This window comes from Arvicola amphibius, chromosome 1 (genome assembly GCF_903992535.2).
Source record: "Arvicola amphibius chromosome 1, mArvAmp1.2, whole genome shotgun sequence".
NCBI lineage: Eukaryota > Metazoa > Chordata > Mammalia > Rodentia > Cricetidae > Arvicola > Arvicola amphibius.
In genome coordinates, this window is record NC_052047.1 from 198,413,507 (window position 1) to 198,434,734 (window position 21,228).

Here is a 21,228-nt window from a genome sequence, read left to right on the forward strand (position 1 = left end):
GCTAAAACATCCAGCAAAAGTTTAAATGCCATTTGTTCAAGAATAAATTATTCAAAGGCAGCTAACGAACATCATGAGGAGGTAGGCAGTCTCCAAAATAAGTAGCCTGACTTATCTAATTCTGGATGGTGGTGGATAGACTCAGAGAGAAGGCCAAGTCTCTCTAGAATGTACGTCAGAGAGGAGCAATGATGACGAGCAAGCCAGGCCTAAGAAGAAAGAGAGGATTTCTGCTTGCATATAGGATTCCTTCCCCAAGACTTTAAACAGTCAGTAACTTTTCTTCTGGAAGGTTCTACTCTCAGAATTACAAAAGACTTAACTACAAGGATTAAGATAAAAGATATTTAGTACTTTTAGATTAACTTCTAGTTTATAACAATTAGTAGGCTTAAGTTTTAATTTAAAACTTTTAAAAAATAAATAAGCTAGAATCTCCAAATTCAAATTAGTGAGGGGAAAGAGTAAGACACTTTGGAGACTCTCAAATTTCCTTGGTCTCATAGGTGAAGGGAATCCTAGTGTTAGGCAAGGCATTTTAAAATAAGAAGTATCTAAGATAAAAGATAAATGTCTAGAGTTTGAAACATTGCCAAGGAATCCAGGTTCTCCAAGGACACATGGGCTGTGAGAATTTCCTTGAGAGATGACTTAAAACCAAGGATATGCAAGAATCAGGAAAAACAATGGTCTCTAGGAGATGTTCTTTGCTGCTTCTTACTGTCCCTCTGAGGATGTATCTCAGTTGGTGGAACAGTTCCCAGCATGCATGAAGCCAGGGTTTGACTCCCTGCACTGCAGAAACTGGGCCTGATGGCATGTCGATAATCCCATCACTAGGGAGGTAGATGTCAGAGGACCAGATTCACGGTCATCCTCAGCTACAGAATGAGCTCAAGGCTAGCTTGGTGTATGTAAGACTGTGTCTCAGAAAATAAAGAAAAAAAATAAAATAAAATAAAAAGACCAGTGTGACTAGCAGGGCCAAGGACAAGGACCTTGCTGTAGCAGGAGGTTCCCCCATGATACTCACCGGATTGGATTGGGCGGTGGAGGGGGGAGAGGTGGAGGAGGAGGAGGTGGGGGAGGCACCGAATTCTCCGACTGGTTCACTCGTTTCTGGAGTTCATCCACTGTACAGGAAGCAAGGTGCAGAGAGACCTGAGATGAACCACTGCACACTGCTCACACGACAGAAAAACACGACCTCTCTCGGATGATGACGTGGGCACAGTTAGACATCAGTGACACCATAGCCGGCCCTTCGTCTGTTGAAGTTCACTGCCTTATTTTCCCGTGTAGACAAAAGAACGTGGCTAATGCGTGGGGAGAAAGAATTGAGCGAGCTGAAGGAATATTTCTGACAACGGACTTCACTCCTCAAAGACCAAGGAATTCTTCATGCTAGACTTTGAAAGTGTGTGGACCAAGGGCTCCTTTTAAAGATGACATTTACAACGCATTTTAATAATGGCATTCCTCTCTCCTACGCTTAACTTCTTTCAAGACCAGCAAATACTGGAGTTTTAACTAGGTCCACATTCCTAAAGGCCTGTAAAGTAATAACCTTTTTGCTCTTCTGAAGAAATGTCATTCATTCATTCAGTCACTATAAGACAGGCATTTATTAGACACCACCAGTGGGAACGGAGCAGTGTACAGAGCTGGGGACAGCAGTTCTTGACTCTCAGGGGCTCAATTTAAGTTTCTATCATAGTGCTGGGGTGCTATGATAGGTCCTGCCTAGCAAGCACACAACCTGGGGCTTAATTCCTGGCACCACGAAAGGGAAGAAATACATACTATGACCTAAAAGGTAATGGGCACAAATACTGTATGTGTTCACGTCATGCTTGACCCCTCAGTCCTGGAATAGACAGTGTGGGCTAGGAAAACTCTCTCCTCAACACACATGTGCACCTGTTACTTTCCAAAGGGACCTGGGGGTCTTCCAAGACAGAGAGAGATGGAGAGAAAGAGAAAGAGAAAGAGAAAGAGGGGGAAAGGAGAGAGAGAGAAACAGAGAGACAGACAGAAGGAGGGAGGGAAGGAGGGAGGGAGGGAGAGAGGGAGGAGAGAGAGGGGGAAGAGAAGGAGAAAGGGGGAAGGAGAGAGAGAAGAGAGAGCGAGAGAGAGAGAGAGAGAGAGAGAGAGAGAGAGAGAGAGAGAGAACTATTTGATATGGGAGCTCGCCTTCTGGTGGCAAGCCAAGGATATGGAAGAAAGATACTTTGTTTTTGTTGCTGTTTGCACTGCTCTCGCTGGCAAGTTCATCATTCATGATGCTAAAACACTCCTTCCCTGGAGTTAGAACCCATTTCTTCAAGTTTCTAACAAAGTCTAAAGACCAGAAGCTCTGTGGAATCCTCCTGGACCCCAGCATCAGACTGGGACTGCTGAGACCTCCAGGCTCATGGACTAAACAACTAAGATTCTTGACCTTTCTGTAGAGAAATAGCCATTATTATATATTATATAGATTATCTGGACCACAGCCCGTAATCCAGATTAATAAATCCCTTATACACGTCCATCCTATCAGCCCTGTTCCTCCAGAGAACCCTGACCCTAGCCTAACCCTAAGCCTCCTGAGAGCTGGGATAACGCTCATGCACCGCCATACACAGTAAATATGCACGGCCTCTTTCCTTCTGGACTGTTCAGATTTATTTGATTTGATTATAGGAGTGTTTTGCTTGCATAAATGCATGTTCACATGTATACAGCGCCTGCAGAGGTCAAAGGAGGGTATAGGGTTCTCTGGGTGGTTGTGAGGGAATGTGTGGGTGCTGGGAGTCAAACCCTCATCCTCTGCAAGAGCAGCCAGTGCTCTAAATCCCAGAACCATCCCTCCAGCCCTTCTCCTGCATTTCTCATTGGGTCCCATGATAGAACTGACTGCTGACATCGCAGATCCTAAATAAATCAGTTCAAGCTAGGATTTCAGATATCTGCAATGCCCGCTCCTTCTATGTACTATAAAGATGGCTTTGCCTATAGGCTACTCTGACAGTTACTAAAAAATGTTGACATTTTCTTAATTTTGGATTGATTTTTTTAAAAAATAAATCGTGATCACTTTTCATTGTGAATTTTTAAAAAAGTATTGAATGGTTCAGAAAAGGGGGGAAGAAGCCTACATGGTTCTTCTGCACAGATTTCAAATTTCTATTATAAAATTAATGGAAAATATCTGAAGGGAGCATTGAGGCTGTTATAAAGAGAAATGTACCTGCCGTAAATTACCTACCTTCTCAGAGACTTATAGCTGTGTCGTAATACAGCTCCTACATTTTCATGAGCCTTCCAGCACTGAATGAATAAATCCTTTGATTTCAGAATCCCTGGTGTTTTTAAAAGTTTTCCCATTTAATATACATATTGTTGCCTATTTCATTGTTAGGCGTGGCATAGAAAGTAATATTTCATACGTATAATTAAACCCCAAAGATGCAGGGGATACAAATACCAAAGATGAGGGTATTATTTAAAGAAAAAAGGAAAGAAAAGAGAGTTCGATTCTTTTTGAAAAAGCACTCTAAAATGAACAGACTAAAGTAAGTGTTCAATGAGCAATCCTTTGAAAGGCCCAAAGATGCTGGCACTTTGGGTCTTCTATGCTAATGGTGCCGCTAGGCCTTGGTTCTGTGCAGGAAGCTGACAGAGGCTCTATGTACTTGTAATTTTTTGTGACTTGGTTTGATGACCCTGCTCTACTTCACTGTGATGGCTGGCAGTGAAGAAATTTAAAAAACAAGTCTGTAGGTTGCAGAGATCCCTTGGTCAGTATGACACTCACCGTGTAAGGAAGCAGGAGGACTCGCGTTCGACTGCCAGAACCCAGGAAAAAAGCTGGGTGTGGTCGTATAAGCTTGTAATCCTGCTGCTGTGAACATGTAGACAGGTGGGTAGTCTGTGGGACTCCCTGGTCGGCACACCAGGTTACTGGTGAGCCCCAGACACTAGGGAGAGGTATCTTATCTCAAAAAATAAAACCAAACAAAGAAAACCAAAACCAAACAAGATGGCTCAGCAGCTAAAAGTACTTGCTGCTCTTGTGGAGGACCTAGGCTCGGTTCCCAGCATCCACGTGGTGATTCAGAGCTGCCCATAATTCTCGTTCATGGATTCTAACATCTCTTCTGGCTTCCATGGGCATCAGGGACACACATGGCGTGTAGACGTGCATGCAAGTAAAACACTCATACACATACAATAAAAATAAATGTTTAAAAAGGAAAACAGGATGGGCAGCTCCTGAAGCTCTTCTCTAGTGTCCACATATAGGCACACAAGTGTGCATGTGCACATGTGTGCGTGCACACACGCAATAACATAGATAAACAATAACAAGCAACAAACAGGTTTGGTTCTTTCCCAATAGCATTCAGAACCAGCTGCACGGCAGGCTTTGCGGTGACGGGGCTCCCACCTGAATGCTTCAGATTCCTGGCTTTCTCCTCTGAGCTCTGGTATTTCTGCTCCAGCTCCTTCTTGTCTTCTTCCAGAAGCTCCAGCTGCTGTCTGAGGTTATGGATCTCTTTGTGCAGTGCCTCATTCTCCAGCTTCTCCTCTAACTCTTTGACCTGTAAGTGAGACACAGCTGGAATAGGGCCTGCATTTCCCCTTGTCGACAGAAAGGGGCGGGGGACGAATATTTTCACTTGACTATTTCATAGCAGAAATATTCCTACTCACCTTAAATCACAGATTCTGGGTGTAGACGACACCAGCACTGGCTAACCAGCTATTTTACTTTCTATTATTTTACTGAGCAATTAGTTAAAGACTAGAAGGCACAAAAGTAAAATAACATCTGAAACATTTTAAAACAGGCATATTATTTCTATATTCTTCTCCAAGAGAAAAATTTTAATAATATTTTTAGAAGACTACTGGGACCCATGGGGAGGGGATAGGGAGGAAGGGAGAGGCCTTTTTGCAAGTAACGGCCCCTTTTTTTTTAAAAAATGATATTTTATATGTGTTTGTCTGCATGTATCTGTTCATACCACATGTGTGCAGTTTCCTTAGAGGCTAGAAGGGGGCAGCAGATCTCCCTGGAGCTGGAGTTGTAGTGGTTGTTGTGAACCGCTGAGGCATCTCTCCAGTCCCAGTAGTAGGATTTTTATGTATTTGTGACTCAGTGTTCAAACGCTTGCTTAGTACATGCAGGGCCCTGGATTCAATCTATAGCACTCAAAACTAGCCAGCCAATAGCAGTGAGTCGTAGGCAAATGTGAAAACACATCCTTAAAACGTTTTTGAAAACCTAAGAATAACCTAAACAATCCACCAGCAGTATTATTTCACAGACTATAAGGAAACACTATATCGCTATATAAAACCATATAGTTCAGCTGGCATTGGGGAAGCACTCCCTTAATCCCTGCACTTAGGAGGCCATAGTACACAGATCTGTGAGTTTGAGGACAGTCTGGTCTATAGAGTGAGTTCCAGGACAGTCAGAGCTGCACAGAGAAACATTGTCTCAGGGAGAAACAAACAAACAAACCCAAAAAACCCCACACAGTTCAATACATATTTAGGTGAAAAGATATATTACCAACCGCAAAACTTTAAAGAAGGCCATGCATCACATAACTCCATTTAAACAAACCATATATACATCATAAAAACATGTATTTATATAAAGGTTCAAGTTGCCCAACAGTATACATCTTGAATTCTCAAGTAATCTTAATTTCTTTTATCATTTTTAGGTTTAAAAAATGTGTTTACAATAAGAAACATACACTATTTTAAAAATGCCAAAGCAAAGTATCTGTGTTTTAAAAAGTAATGAATCTATGAGGGAATTTATGTTCAAGTAGGAGATATTTACACTACACACAGTAGAAAGTACCAGGGTTAGGACAGGAGGAAGCCTGTAGAACTAGTAATTGCTACAGTTTCAACCACAACGACCTCTGCTCCTTTGCCAGACAGGAACATAGAAAACAGCTCAATCCTAGAGTCCAGTTCAATTCAGCGAGGTCCAGGCATGCATTACCCACTAACCAAGTTAACAACAATTACAGTTTGTCTTCTCAGGACCAAAAGTTAAATTTTAACACACGGTAAACACACACGTGTGTGCGCACACACATACACACACACACACACCACATGCACGCACAAATTCTTCCTGAAAAAGCATTCCTGCATATGGGAGCAGAAAAAGAAATTCTCCACCTGTGGCCATATCTGCCAACACTTCCCACGGAGGACACAGAAAGCCAGCTCGACCTCACTGCTAAGGTAAAACAACGTCCAAAGTGGAGAGGATGATGCTCTGGTACCTTTGCTCTGAATGCTGACAGGTGAGAGCCGGTTGCAGCTAACGGCCTTTCCTTATGAAGGAGGCCTGCTATAAGGACCCACAAATATTGACATCGCCGCTCTGAAGTGGCTCCTGCAAGTCTTTCTTCTGCCTTCTCCCTCTTCTCTCCCCTACCACAATGGCAAGCTCTCCGCCTGACACAGCGGGACCTGGGCCGTGTTGACCTGAGGATCGCTACTCCTGCAAACTGAATAAGCACTAAGGAGTCCTTACTACAGATATCTACACAAACCTGCATGGTCAGGAGCTGTAACTGAGAAAGCGATTACTAATGCAGGCTTTCCTTCCCCCTCCCTCTCAGAATAAGGCCTCTGCAAGACCAATACACTCTCCTACGTCTCTGAAAACCATACTTTCCCAAACAGACTTCAAGACTGCAAACTGTTCAATACACTGAGTCCTGTCCTTTCCCTTGCTTCTCCAAACTTATTATTAATGACCGACTTCAGGGTCATTTTAAAGACCCCATGACAGTGAGCTATAAATTTTAGCTGGGCAGTACATTAAATTCACTTGGTAGCTATTATTTTCTCAAAGATATTTAGAATTTAGTAAAGAAGGAAAAATATGGAACTCTAGAAAGCCTCACTAGCACCTGTTTTAATGCATGATTGCATATACATGTGTGTGTGTGATGTGCCTGTGTGAACATGTGTGTGTGTGCGTTTATGTGTAAATGTATGTGTGTGTACATGTGTGTGTGCACGAGTGTACATCCCCAGCTCCAGAGTAAAATCAGTTACCTTTTGCTGATGCTGGATCCTCTCTTCTTCAAGCTGCTGGATGAGTTTTGAGTTTTCATCTAAAGCTTTCAACAGCTGCTGGTCGGGAAGGGAGCTCTGCAGCAGAAGCTGGCTTTGTCTCTTCAGCTTGTTTTGCTCAATGAACATCTGTAAAAGTTAATCACAGAAATGTGGGCACCAACCCAGCCCACACAGACCCCCCAGTGCAGCCTGAATGGCCGTGAATGGCGTTCTTAACGACCCCTAAGGAAATGGCTGAATAGGAGCTCCTGGAGCAGCCAAGGCCCTGACGCAATCCCCAGCTTCACACCAACGTCAACACTTAAATTGCTACTCTAAACAAGGAGTGGATACACTAACCGGATTCTACATCTCTCGATTTTAAACGTTCTCTTACTGCTTTGAAGTACACTGATATGAAGAGTGGCAACTATGTGTCAGTAATGTGCCATGTGTCTGGCACTTGCTATGATATATTTTCATCCTGATGCACACCCATGTATCCTACGAGCTACTTTCTACTGTGACTAAGTAACCTTCATGAACCGCTATACAATATGGTAGACACTGCTCTATGTGCAGATACCTTTCAATATTCAGAACAACACTGCCAAATAGATACTATGGCCGTCACATTTTCCTGATTAAAAAAAAAAGTGGAGGCTCAAAGAGATCAAGTGATTTCCCCAAGGAGTCTGTAGGGCTGGAGAGATGACTCAGCACTGCCTGTTCTTCCAAAGGTCCTGAGTTCAAGTCTTAGCAAACACATGGTGGCTCGCAACCATCTGTAATGAGATCTGGGTGCCCTCTTGAGGAAGAGACCTGGTCAGTTGTCCTCATCAACTTCGACCGTAAACCCCAATAAGGACAAGTTCAACAGAACCGCCATACACGGGCCACCCATGCATGCTTCAGTATTGCCAGGGCATAAATTACATATTTTTTTCACATAGGTATCAAGACCAGAACGTAAGCTCATTGATTTGCCTCCTCAGTTCCTTATTAGAATGGCATGAGTGAGAAACAGTTCTGAGGGAGACTGCACGAACATGTATTGAACGCCTCATCGAGTTGCTTATGAATGCACCTTGGCTAATTCTCCCACGTTGACACAACTGACAGCAGAATTATTTTCTATTTGCCTGTTATGTATTTTCTCTTCACCATGCCAAGATGACTGGTGGGCAATCCCAGGCATGAGTTATTTAGCAAACTCTGCAAGTCTCTGAACAGCGATGTTTTACATTGTCAGGATCTTAATGGCGTCTTACGTAGACACTGTAGCTTAACTCCAAGCTGTGCACACTGCGACGGTTTACTGCAGACCATACATGCAACCTCATCTGCCATGGAACACAAAATGTCAGGAAGTGTAACTCAGGACAAAGATAAGATTCCTGCAAACCTCCATGCGCAAGGACTGTAGTAGCTTCAATGACTTACACCGCCTGTCAGCCAAACCCGCCATGAATGTACAATATAAATAAATTCATGTTTTCTTCCCAGCATGTCTTCCTAGAAGAAGACAAAAGTGGCTAGCAGGAGGCTGGGGGATGACTCCGTTTGGAAGCTGTGGCTGTGTAAGTGTGAGGACCTTAGCATATGTGGAAAAGCTGGGCACGGCCTCACACATCTGTAATGGTGGCTCTGGAGGGAGAGATGGGAGATGGGGAATTTCTGGAGCTTGGTGGAGGGCAAGTCAGTCTAGCCAATCAGCGAGTTCCAGGTCTGTCTCAAAAACTAGAGTGGAGAGTGAGAGAGAAAGACACCCAGTGCTGACCTCTGGCCTCCAAACAAAGGCGCACTGCATACAAATGTGATTTCCACCCCCACACACATCCTGTGCAGCATTTGTAAGGAATCTACCAAACTAATACAATGTTGTGCAAAATTAAGACACACAACCAGCTAAAACAGGTAAAGCACACTATTTTTTAAAGATTTATTCTTATTACTTATGTGTACAAGTGTGTCTCTCTCTATGTGTGTATGTGTATGGATATGGGGGTACCTGCACAGGCCAGAGAAGGGTGACAGATTTCCCTGGAGCTAAAGTCACCGGGGATTGTGAGTCACTGGATGTGGTTGCTGGGAACTGAAGTCAAGTCCTCTGAAAGAATTGAAAGCGTGAAACACAATCTTGCAGAGTACGTGGAATCCATACTCCTCTGGTGTCATCTCCTCCGTGTTAAAGGCACAGAGACAGCCAAGGCATAAGCCAAGGCATTCTACCCAGGAGACTCAGACTCCAACCAACAGGGGGTAATCAATGATTCAGCACAGTGACTTGAATTTTTGAGCAGTGTCTAGCTGTAATGAATTATTTTGGTTTTATCGTTATTACTGCAATGATTCTGATGGTTTTTTTCCTCTATTAAAACTTAATTAGCCAGGCTCCCTCACCAGCATCTTAGCACCTAGAGAGTCACCACGAAGGGCAGCTAACCCCAGCTGAAGCAAAGCTGCAGGTTCCTTTTCACTGCACGTGTTCCTGGTAAAGAGCCATTAGTACAGCTATAGCTACAGAGCAGGAAAACCAAGTAGGGACCCCCACTTCCTCTCACCAGCTCCCCCATGAATGCAGAGGTGCTGTTCCATCCTCAGAGAAGGGAAACCAAGTAGGGATCCCCACTCCCTGTCACCAACTCCCCCATGAATGCAGAGGTGCATGCATCCTCTCTCTGTGATTCTCTGGGATTTGTTTCTCTTGGGAATGAGGAACATTCTGGAACACTACATGCATACAAAGTAGCTCGACTGTAACACTTTGAAGACAAACAAGCAGAAATACTACATCTGAAAGGTCCATAGTGAGAATCCCTTTCTCAGAGACCCTGTGACATTCTCCGAACAGTAGCATCCCACCCGGACTCAACCTCCAGCATCACAAAAACCCCATGCCATTACAAGCCTTTAATCCCAGCACTCAGGGATGCAGAGACAGGAGGGGCAGGAATTCAAAGTTATCCTTGGCTACACATCAAGTCTGAAGACAGACTGGACTGTGTGGGACTGTCCACAAGAAGAACCAAAAGATGCACGGGTGGAGGGTGTAATCATACTACCTTCCCCAAACTTCAAAGTGCAAAATTCAAAACTCCCTGAGTGTGCCCTCTTCTAAAATAGTTAGTCACCAAATGCTAATGAGTTTTGGGTTTGCTGTGGCAAGAATGTCTCAGAGTTAGAAGACTGGTCTCTTACTAGAGGAAGAACACCACAGGTATTGGAATTTCTAAGAAATCCCATGCATCTCTTAAGAGTGAGAATAAAAATGTTTTGCTAATACAGAATTCAAAGCAATATTCCAATACTGTCCAAATTATCCAGGAAAGAAACTGAATAGCAAGAAAAACACACTGAAAAGTATAAGAAAATCACATTAAAACTTTAAAATGTGGTTTGCAAGATGGCTCAATGGGTAAGGGCACTTGCTATATAATCCAGAAGACCTGAGTCCAATCCCTGGAACCCATGAAGGTGGAAGGGGAGAAAACACACACACACACACACACACACACACATACACACACACACAAGAAAATCATATATGCACACTATAACAAGAAAATTTTTTAAAAAATTAATATGTAGATGAAAAATATAAAAACAGTTCTCTGACTCCTCTTGTTAAGGAACAGAAGAGGCTTTGTTTTGCTTTAAATAAACTATATTAGTAAGAGGATGGGAAGTTCTCAGTTTCTGATTTATGTATTTCAAAAGTGGCTGCGTTTTTTTTTTTTTTTTTAAAGCACACAAATTGCTGTTGCAATTAAACACACAAGCAAATAAACTTGGATGTTTACTTTTAAGACTGTGGACAATAAGCCCCTCAGTTTCTTCTCCAACATGCAGTTGTCATACAGTACCAACGTGGTGCTAGGCACAACCCCTAGAACATGCCCAGTGGGGCCTCCTGTGAAACAAGCCTCATGCCCCTGGCAGTAGCCATGTGTCAAAAGCCTGAGAGTCCCTTCTTGCCCCGATGGTGTTTAAATCTAGACACTAGACACCAAGTGTTGCTACACTATTCACGTTGCCGGTCACAGAAGCCTCCCAGGCCCGCTCCCCTCCTCGTGCTAGCTTAGCATGGCACCCATGATGCCTCACACTGTTTGGGCTCCAGGTCCACCAGGCGAACCTGTGGGAATCATTCACTTGCAGGCTTTCCTACCAGAATCTCCCTTCTCCTGTCTTTTCTGCTACCATGAAGCCTCTAAGATTTTCTTTGAGCTGCTTTGCATTGTAACATTATCGTACAAAAAACTGAAAATGTCTTAGTTAGACCCTGCTGTTTGGGTCATACTTTTCAGCTTCACAACCCAGCTCTCCACATTGTCTCTACCTGCCCTCCCCAACTGTCGCTTTACCTGCCTCATTTATAACCACACAGCTTTTGTTCCAGAGGGCTCTGACACACTTCAATTCTTTTTTCTTTCTTACAGGTCAACAGAGAACAATATTCATCTAGCTTTCAAACTCTCTGAATAAAATGAATCACAGTATTTCAAGTCAGATGAACCTAGAGTAAACGTTCTGTGGAGGTCAATGTTAGCCCAGCTATGTTTAGGCACAAAAACCCGAACAAAACAAAACAAAACAAAGCAAAAAAAAAAATGTTACCCAGAAACATAATCTGACTTTCAAATGTCCTTCTCCCAACATCCTGTCTTTTTTCTCCATCTTGGTTACCTCTTCCTGGGATGATTTTCAGCTCCTTAGCTGCCTCCCTCAACACACGGTTCTTACACTGAGGCCCAAAATTCGAATAGAGACAGAGATCTTGCTGATCGAAGCTCAATATTTGAGTTCAGCTACCTGGTGGCAGGTTATTGCCCTGGAAACCAGCTCCAGAGCCATGGAATACCCGACGCTGGCATGTCAGCAAGGTCAGGTGGAAACAGAGAAGCTCAGAGCTTATCTCTAACCCGAGCGGGAAATCATTGCACTGGCGAGTGGCTGAGATAATGGGAGTACAACATGGCCACACTCCATTAGCGGAGAAAGAATCTGCTCACATAATGAGAGCACCCGACGATGGCCAGGAGAGAAAGGCAGATATGGTGACACTGTCATCTGAGCCGATACTGAGACTCAGCCGGATTCTCAAGGCTATCTGAGCTGTGTAGACATTCTGCGCACGCTGCCCGTCACCACGTTATGGGTCTCTCTGTGGAAGTGCTTTCACTGCACAGTGCTCAGTCTGTGGTGCTTTTTAAAATTATTCTGTTTTGGTGGGGTGGGGGAAATAGCTCAGATTGTAAAGTGTTTGCTGAGCAAGTATGAAGAATTGAGTTCAATTCCCCAGAACAAAGGCACATGTGCAAATCCCAGCGCAGGAAAAGCAGCGACAAGTGAGTTCCTGGGACTCATTGGCCAGCTGGTCTACCAATGAGCACTCTCCATACCAGTCGGATGTCCTGTCTCAAAAACCAAGGTGGACAGAGACTGAGGAAGATCCCAGATATCGATCCCTATGCTCTATACGCATGCACACGCACACACTTCTCATGGCATTCTAAAATCTCCTGCATTCTTTTACACGGACATCTATTCTACAGATGGTGGAAGCGCAGCCTGAGAGGGTGAGAACAGCTGAGGTTGCGTGCAGTGACAGACATGGCAGACTCTTAACCCACATCTTCTCCTCTAACTCAGAACACCTAATGCCATGATGCAGCTTCCACCTAGTCAGGAGGTGCTTCACTTACAATCGCTAAGTTCTAGTCAAAAGTTTTCTGAAACTTTCAGTTGACTCATGATGATCGTACCTATTCATGGGGTACCCCAGGGAAATCTAATGTATGTATATAAGCTATAATACTTAGATCTAAGTCAACACAGCTCCATCTCCTTAAACATTTGCCATCTATGGTGGGAACTGTCAAATGGCTCTCTTCTAGGTCCTAACAAATTATACAATAACCTGTGCTATGAACACTGGGGCTTATCACCTCCTTATCTGACTGGCTCAACTCTGTTTGCCATAGGCATTCTGTAAAGTCGCCCGGTTTCTGCAGCACACCTGATTGCCCATAGACATTCTGTAAGGTACCTGGTTTCTGCAGCACACCCGACTGCCCGTAGACATTCTGTAAGTCACCCAGTTTCCATAGCACACTCACCTCTTGTGCAAATGATTCCGCTTTCTTGCGAAGGTCTTTCTCCAGCTCCAGGTTCACCTGCAGCTCCTCATACTCTTCGACGGCCAGCATGGACACTTAAGCAGACAAGAAGAGCAGAGACAACAGGCTGTGCAAATGACCAGCAGTGTGTGAGGAAAAGATTCTTCACAAGACACATGGATGACCTCATCTATCCCTGGCTGGTGCAGTGATGAGTCTTATGGAGGCTTTAGAAATGGGATTGGAAAATCTACTGGAAAAACCATTCAGACCCCTAGACTCAGCAACTAAAGTGCATCCTAAAAGAGCAAGTCAGGAGGACAAACCTGTGGTTGCAAGCATGTTCTTGGAACTACCAAAGGATCGGTAAAATACAGCACAAGCAATGTTACTCCACCATCAAAATCGTACTGCGAAAGCAAAGCTCAGAAAAGATGTATATTTTCAAATAATCTAACTGTGAAAGTTGGTGCAAAATGATTACATTTCTGGTTATTTAAATTTTATCTTATGCATGTAAATGTGTTGCCTGCTTGTTACCGCTGAGGTCAGAAGGTATCAGGTCCCCTGGAACTGGAGTAACTGGTGATTGTGAGTCACCATGGGGGTGCTGGGGACTGAAACCTGGCCCTCTGCAAGAAGACAAAAGTGCTCTTGGCCACTGAGTCATCTCTCCAACCCCCTCATTTCTGCCTTTTAAAGACCAAAGACAAGAAGCACATCACAGGCATTTCACAGGGAACACATGACAGGTCAAGAGACATATGTAAAATGCTAGTCAGTGCTACATAGTGAGACATCACACACACACACACACACACACACACACACACACAAAAGAATTACTGTAGAAAAGGTCCTGTCAAATAAACGCAGCATGAAATCTTTGCTGCTCTCAACATTATGTGGCCTACTTTGTTAAATAACGACGAGGGCAGGGTGCTGGGAGCCGTGACGCCATTAGGAACTCGGCACAATGCAGGCAGACCGCCGCCGAGGAGGCTCGCTCTGAGCTGAGTCATATCAATAAACTCCCGCCAAGACACTCTTAATGGCTGCTTTCACACTCTGTTCCACTGGGCACTTCAATCCTAACTGACTAAGGATGGGTTTGCTGTGTAATGACATAGAATTTCAAACTCTGTTCTGCGTAAACTACTGCCTCCTCAGACAGAAGCAGAATAGTCTAACCCACGGAAAGTAATGTAAGTGGCGGTTTGTGCCGGGAATTATAGGTCCCTAAGGACTAAATGACTTTCAAACCTATTTTAAAAAGAGAAATTTCACAAAGAGAACAATGAAGACTACGAGTATCTGAAGCCCTGGGCAGGACGATGGGCTCTCTTCTTCTGTCCAGAACGTTATAATAAAAAGTTAATTTTCCTGTGTCTAGGTCCCTTTGACTTGGATTCTGAAAGGAACTAGTCTGATCCTGGTGGCACGTTCACGTATCCTTGTTTCTTTCTAGACAGGGGGCTTCCTGAAGGCAAGAGCCATGTGGTGAATTCCTGTTTCTGCACAGTACATAGAGAATACGAGTTGTACACACTGAAGTAGGACCATTTTATCCGTCTCCTATGCTTAGCTGCCAGGCCTTTTCTTCAGAAACTCCAGCCAAAAAGCAACGCAAAGGATGAGAGCCAGCAGCAGGGACAGTGTAGAAGTCCTGTCCATGTCCTGTCTTCGGAAGCAGGGAACTGAGTGTCTTGGGGAGAGGCCAGAGCATATCAGTCCTCTGGTGTTGTTTGGATGTGGTATTTCTGCTGGCGACGCACATGTGCAAGCCTGGTCCCCAGCATGTTAGTGTTAAGAGGTGGGGGCATCTTAAAGGAGGGGCTTACCACCAGGTAAGGCTATGCAGGGGCTGCCTTGTCTCACGAGAAGTAGGTTCTCACTAGAGTGGGTACCAATGAAGAAAACAGACCAGTACGGTTCCTCTCTTGCCAACTGGTCACTCCACGCCTCACACTCCTGCCGTGATGCTGATGCCATCACTGTGGTGTGACCCCATCAAGGGGGCCTTCCCAGAGCCAAGCAGATGGTGAGGTCATATTCCTGGGTAAGATCTGAAGCTGGGAGCCTATATTCATTTTCAAGTTTACTGCATTGTGCATTATATGACAGCAACAAAAATGGACTGATTCAGCCCTCACAGTCCTCCCGACCAGAATGGCTTCCACATCACCTACACTAAACTGTAAGGTAAGAAGCGGTACCCACAAGGCCCGTGCTATGTTTAACAAGAAGAATGAGATGCTGACCAGATAGCATGGCATTTTCTTTAGAAGTAACCGGGTCCCAGATTTGTATTTATGCAACTCATCTAAATGGTTATGAATCTCTTGCTGTGCTGGCCACTAGAGGTTCGCAGTCATATTTCAGACAAAAAGAGGGATTATGCGAGAACCCCAGAGAAAGGAGACACTTGGCATGCCTATCTATTTTTAAAAGTCTCAGTATGCATCCCTGTCTGGTCTGGAACTTACTCTGTAGACCAGCCTGTCCTCAAAACTCACAGAGATCCACTTGTTTCTGCCTCCACAGTGCTGGTATTTAAGGTGCATGCCACCACACCTTACTGGTATATTAATATCGATGCTCATTTTCCCACTGGACCATTTTCTATATCCACTAACTTAAAACGCTTTCATGTGTATGCAGCTTTCTGAATCTCCCCTAGATTCAGATTTCCTGACTATCTATAAATCCTATAAATGCTAAGGGGGTAAGCAAAAAAGGTTATGGTCCCACAATACACACAGGACAGCAGTGTAGGTTTGAAGTTTCAAATGCAAAACACAACCTAGGAAAACCACTCTGGGCACAGGTGTTAGGAAGCACCAGATGTACATAAGCAAAATATATTGGAAAAAAATGAAGACTGGAAAGACATACCTCTGTTGCATTTTTCTAGGACTTTCCTCTGCTCAAGAACTTCTGAATTTAAGGCGGCCTTTTCTTGCTTAACTTTATTTACCTACAGATGTAACATGTGGAGAAAAAGAAACACCCAAATTTGTAAATAAGACATATAGCTACACAGGACCCTCAAATAGCTGTTCTGCTCTCAATATGAACTTCTGCGGTTAAGTGGCAATGCCCATTGGCTCCTCTACCAAGAGCATTAAAGATAGCTCTTCTGTGAAACTTCAAGCCACACCTGAGCACAGCCCATTTATACAATCAAATTGTCACGGGGGGGGGGGGAGGGAGCTCCCTACACAGGATAGTATTCTATCCATTCAACGTCACCCACTCATACTTTTAATGCAAAAATCCAAGTTGTAATCACCCACAAAACATGCCTATCATTTAGCAGGTCAGCAACTTCAGGTTTAGTTTGGACTTCAATTTTATGTTTAAAGAAAGCATATATTAAACTATTTTTTAAGGTAGCTTTAAACTTTGATGACTTTTGACCTCTCTGTGATATTCTCTCCCAAACTTAAATTTCCAAAATAACTGGCTAGTAGAAAAGCCCTACCAGTAGCAGTTTTGCTTTGTTTGTTTTTAGTGCAAAGCCACCAGGTCAAGGTGCATGCATCTCCGATGCATTGTGCTGAATTTTAAAAGGTGGGCATACTTACTGGTTGTAAAAACCCTCAGAATACCCTGTACTGCTCTAAGCAGGTAAGAACACACTCTGGAATGATAAACACCATGTTCAGAACACCAGCAGCTTAGGGAGTGAAGAGGCAGCTGCAGGGTGGTCCCAGCATTTGACCATGACTGTGCTGGCGGGCTGAAAGCCAAGCTGGGCAGATGTATGCAAGATCACTGTCTTCTGCTCCACTCTTTCTGAGATGTTTGAAACAGTGACAATAAAAACAACTCCAATTGTCTTCTAGCAACACCCCTAAGGAGCTGGGCAGATGGTAACAATGTGTTCCCTTCTCCTCTCCTGTAGTTACACATTCAAGAAGCAAAATACAGTACAGGCACCCACCACAGCCTCGGGTCCATCAGCACCTCCAGAAAGCTTATGGACTGGTTTCTCTTCATATAAATCCATTTTTTTTTTGTTTTGGTTGGCATTAGTAATTGACATACAATGTCCAACAGGGAAATCCCTCCTAAGATTGTCCCCCCTTTCCCCATTATTACTCTGTTTGGGTGAAACAAAGCAAGAACAATTTGGTTAGGGAAGCTGGAGGGCATGGCTGCCCCCCCTTTGTGTGTGACAGTCCTCAAGGAGTTTACAGTGTGTGCAGGAAGGGAGCCAACCAGGTGAGGCTGCTCACTCATGGGCCACTCAAGACACCTGGGGCTGCCACAATGCTGGCACACGCTGGTTGAGAAACTCAGAACTACAGAATCAGAGACCCGTGTGAGATAAATCAAGGTTGTGAAGGCAGATCCTTGAAGCCTCATTACAGATAAGATCGAGTAATTGAGTAGCCCTCTGCTTATGCGCAGATAAAAGCATAATAAAAAGCAAGATAACAAGGTTCTCCCAAATCACCCTCGAGTCTCCTCTAGCTATTCTTTCTGTTGGGGGGAGGACACACAGCAGCCCCCCCCCACTAAGCTGTCTGTCCACTGAACTCTCTACCTTCGGCTTTCTTGGCCAGGGCAGGGCAACAGCGTATGTGACCTGAGACAGGAGTCACCGTTTTACAAACTTGCCTCTCACCAGACAAAGTGGGTGACAGCATGTGACCCCGCACACCTGGGCTGCCTTACAGTCTGATTGGCTGAGCTGGGGGGGGGTGATACGTGTTCATGGTCTTGCCTTTTGTGCTTTTTCTGAAAGAGGGGAGGGAAGGGAAGTTGACAGACCCATGCGCAAGTATCAAAAGTTAGCTCTCAGCAGCAAGTTTGTAACAGGCAACCTCAAAGCTGCTGTCAGTTCAAAAACCAAGGACTTGGCCTCCCGGGCCTGAGGTACCTACTTCCTCCATTGCCTCCACAAGTTTGCTCTTGAGATTTTCTAGCTCAATGGCTAACACCTTCTTTTCTTCTTGAACGGACACAATTTGATCACGGAGTTCTGCAATTTTAAAGGAAGGAAATTTAAAATAAACTTATTTTGCTTTTTAATTAGAGAGGTAACAGGCTTCTTTGTGGCATTTTTATTCATCTTTTGTTTTGGTTGATTCTCCACCCCAGCTCATGCCTCTCAACTACCCGCTTGTTCCCTTCAGCTCCCAGGGCTCCCCTTAAGACTTTCAGCATCCACACTGCTTAAGACATAGCTTTTCCCATCATGGACCTCTGTCTAACTTCATGCCACCTCCTTACCTTCATTCCCTTACAAACACACAAAGAGAGAATGAGATGCTAGAATCTACAAACAAGACAGAACGCATGACATTTTTATTTTCGAGCCTTAGTTACCTCATTTAAAAGAATATTTCCAGTTCCACTCTTTTTCTTACCATCCATAATTCCATTTTCCTTTCTACTGTTGTGTGCATATGTGTGTGCATGTCCATGTATGTGACTGTAAGTATACACACATGCAGAAAGCAGGTACAGCTCAGGGTGTAGGTTGACTACCTTCCAACCTGTTTGAGCCAAGGTTGGTTGCCGTTTACCTCTGAGTAGGCCAGGCTAGACAACCCATTCACCTGTCTTTGACTCTTGTGTCCAAGGAGTTCTGGGATTACGGACATACGCTACCCTGTTCACCTTGCCATGGGTTAGATCTAAACTCTGGCCATCACCCTTGTAGAGCAAGCACTTTAGCCCAAAGTCATATTGGCATCCAATAACTTTATTTTCCCTTACAGCTGCATAAAGTCGTCCCAGGGTTATATTACCCCACTGCCACTTTCTATTCATCTGTTGACGGACAGCTAATTCTGCTTCCTTGCTGCTATGGTTACAGCAGCAGTAGACACAAATGTGCCCATCTCCGTAATGGATGCAGGGCCCTTCGGGTATATACATGGCTGGGTCGCCTGGTACAGATGTGCCCGTCTCTGTAACGGATGCAGGGCCCTTTGGGTATGTACATGGCTGGGTCGCCTGGTTGCTCTTCTTTTTTTAGTTTTTATTGTGGGAAAAGTCTGTACTGATTTCCATAATGGCTGCACCTTGAAATAAATTTAGTTTTAAGAGAAGATAGGGATCTGGCTGAAAGAACTGAAAATGCAGTTTGTGGTCAAGGTTAAGAATTAATTCAAGGGAAATAAAAACCAAGGGACAATGGAAATGCCACATGGAGGCCCACCCTAACCACACAGTAACTCACACAGCATAGTATCAATAATCTCGCTATATTAAAGGGACCAAAGTGAGTTTTCTTTGCAATTTATCAAAAACTCACACTCTAAAAGACTACCTGACATTTTTAAAAATAAAAAAAAAAATAGGCTTTCAGCAGAGACAAACGGCATCAAATTTTCTTCCGTTTCTCAATGGCCACAGGCGGTGGTTCTCAACCCTCCTAAGACTGCAACCCTTGAATACAGTTTCTCATGTTGTGGTGACTCCTAACCATAAAATCATTTTTATTGCTACGTCATATGTAATTTTGCCACTGTTTTCCAATGGTCTTAGGTGACCCCTATGAAAGGGTCATTTGACCCAAAAAGGGATCCCAACCCACAGCATCAACAGACAGCTGCATAGTAACCTGGAGATTCGGGGTTTGAGAAAACAGATCCTTTTTGTTTTGTTTTGTTTTTGAGACAGGGCTTCTCTGTATATCAGTCCTGACTGTCCTGGAGCTCGCTTTGTAGACCAGGCTGGTCTCAGACTCACAGAGATCCGCCTGCCTCTACCTCCCAAGTGCTGGGATTAACGGTGTGAGTCTTCACCACCGGGCTGAAGACAGAAATGTAAACAAGCAATTTCCAGAGTTATGGGCGTTCTCTTTCATCATTTATTATCCCGATTTAGTAAAAGTATGCTACAAGAATGAAACATTAGCAACTATAACCACAAGGGTTAATCGGAGGGATCGTGTCACTCAGATGTCTAAGAAGCCGTGATTGACACGGGCTTCCGAAGCTTCTACTCCAGCCTACTGCTCTGTCAGTTTCGTTTTTAATAGCTTTTCATTCTCATCCTTCTCCAAGGGCGATAAGAAACCCATTACATCATTACTTACAAGTTGAATTATTATTATTTTTTTTTGCATGAACTCAGCTCTAAGTCACTCTCTCCAGCAGCTAATTCCAGAAGAAGAACATGAGGCCATATTGTTCAAGACTCAGAAGGGAGAACAATGGACAGAGGGAGGCCTTGACCCCCCACTCCCTCCCAACCATTGCACTCTATTTCGTCTTAACGTAAGAAGTTGAGGAGCCCAGTGAAGTCAGGGAGAATCTTCTCCTCCTTACACTTCCGTCTGAAATTCTATCTCCCTGCAAAATACTAAGTCCGACTTTTGAACGTGTACCAAGCCGCATGTTAGTTATTGAACTAGGGACTTGTTTTCCAGCATCTTAACAAAAGATCTCTTTCCATGATTACAACAGAGACCCAAATAACACACGCGCACGCACGCGCACACACACACACATGCGCGCACACACACGCGTGCTCGGGCGCGCACACGCACGCACACACACATGCATGTGCGCACGCACGCACGCACGCACACACACTTTGGTGCTGGGCATTGAATTTGGGCCTTTACACATAATACACTCTTGCCATATTCCTGGCTATACCGCCGGCAAAGTGAGAGAGAGAGCTTCAACCACAGTGGTGTCATGACACTGCACACATGGTGCACACACGTACATGCGGGTGAAAAACTCATACATATAAAATAAGTCTAAAAAAATGAAAATGAAGCCATGATTACGGAGAGTCCTATTTCCAGCCAGGCCACACTTTTGAGGGCGCCTTACTCCAAACATGAAAGCACCCCCCAAGCAAGAGAGAGGAAAATCACTCAGCTCTCCTGGCTCCCCTGGCTAATCAAGTCAGATGTTTTGGTGGTAGGACCCAGGCAATAGTACTCTGAGAAATTCTTCCAGGGTATGTGCATGATGCATGTGTGCTCGTGTGTGTATGGGCACATGTGCCTACACACGTATGTGTATAGAGGCCAAGGAGGAAGTCA

The 21,228-nt window shown here is 44.2% G+C and overlaps 1 protein-coding gene across 3 annotated transcripts in view; it reads right to left on the reverse strand.

Annotated features, from left to right (window-relative positions):
• Shtn1 (shootin 1) overlaps positions 1 to 21,228 on the reverse strand; it is a 103,241-nt gene that overhangs the window by 41,002 nt on the left and 41,011 nt on the right. For all 3 annotated transcript variants that reach the window (XM_038334070.1, XM_038334064.1, XM_038334076.1), the window contains exons 6-11: positions 18,101 to 18,198; positions 16,104 to 16,185; positions 13,209 to 13,303; positions 7,087 to 7,233; positions 4,433 to 4,586; positions 1,034 to 1,133 (exon numbers count right to left, since the gene is read on the reverse strand). In XM_038334070.1, the coding sequence (XP_038189998.1) occupies positions 1,034 to 1,133; positions 4,433 to 4,586; positions 7,087 to 7,233; positions 13,209 to 13,303; positions 16,104 to 16,185; positions 18,101 to 18,198 (676 nt within the window). The remainder of the gene's footprint in view (positions 1 to 1,033; positions 1,134 to 4,432; positions 4,587 to 7,086; positions 7,234 to 13,208; positions 13,304 to 16,103; positions 16,186 to 18,100; positions 18,199 to 21,228) is intronic.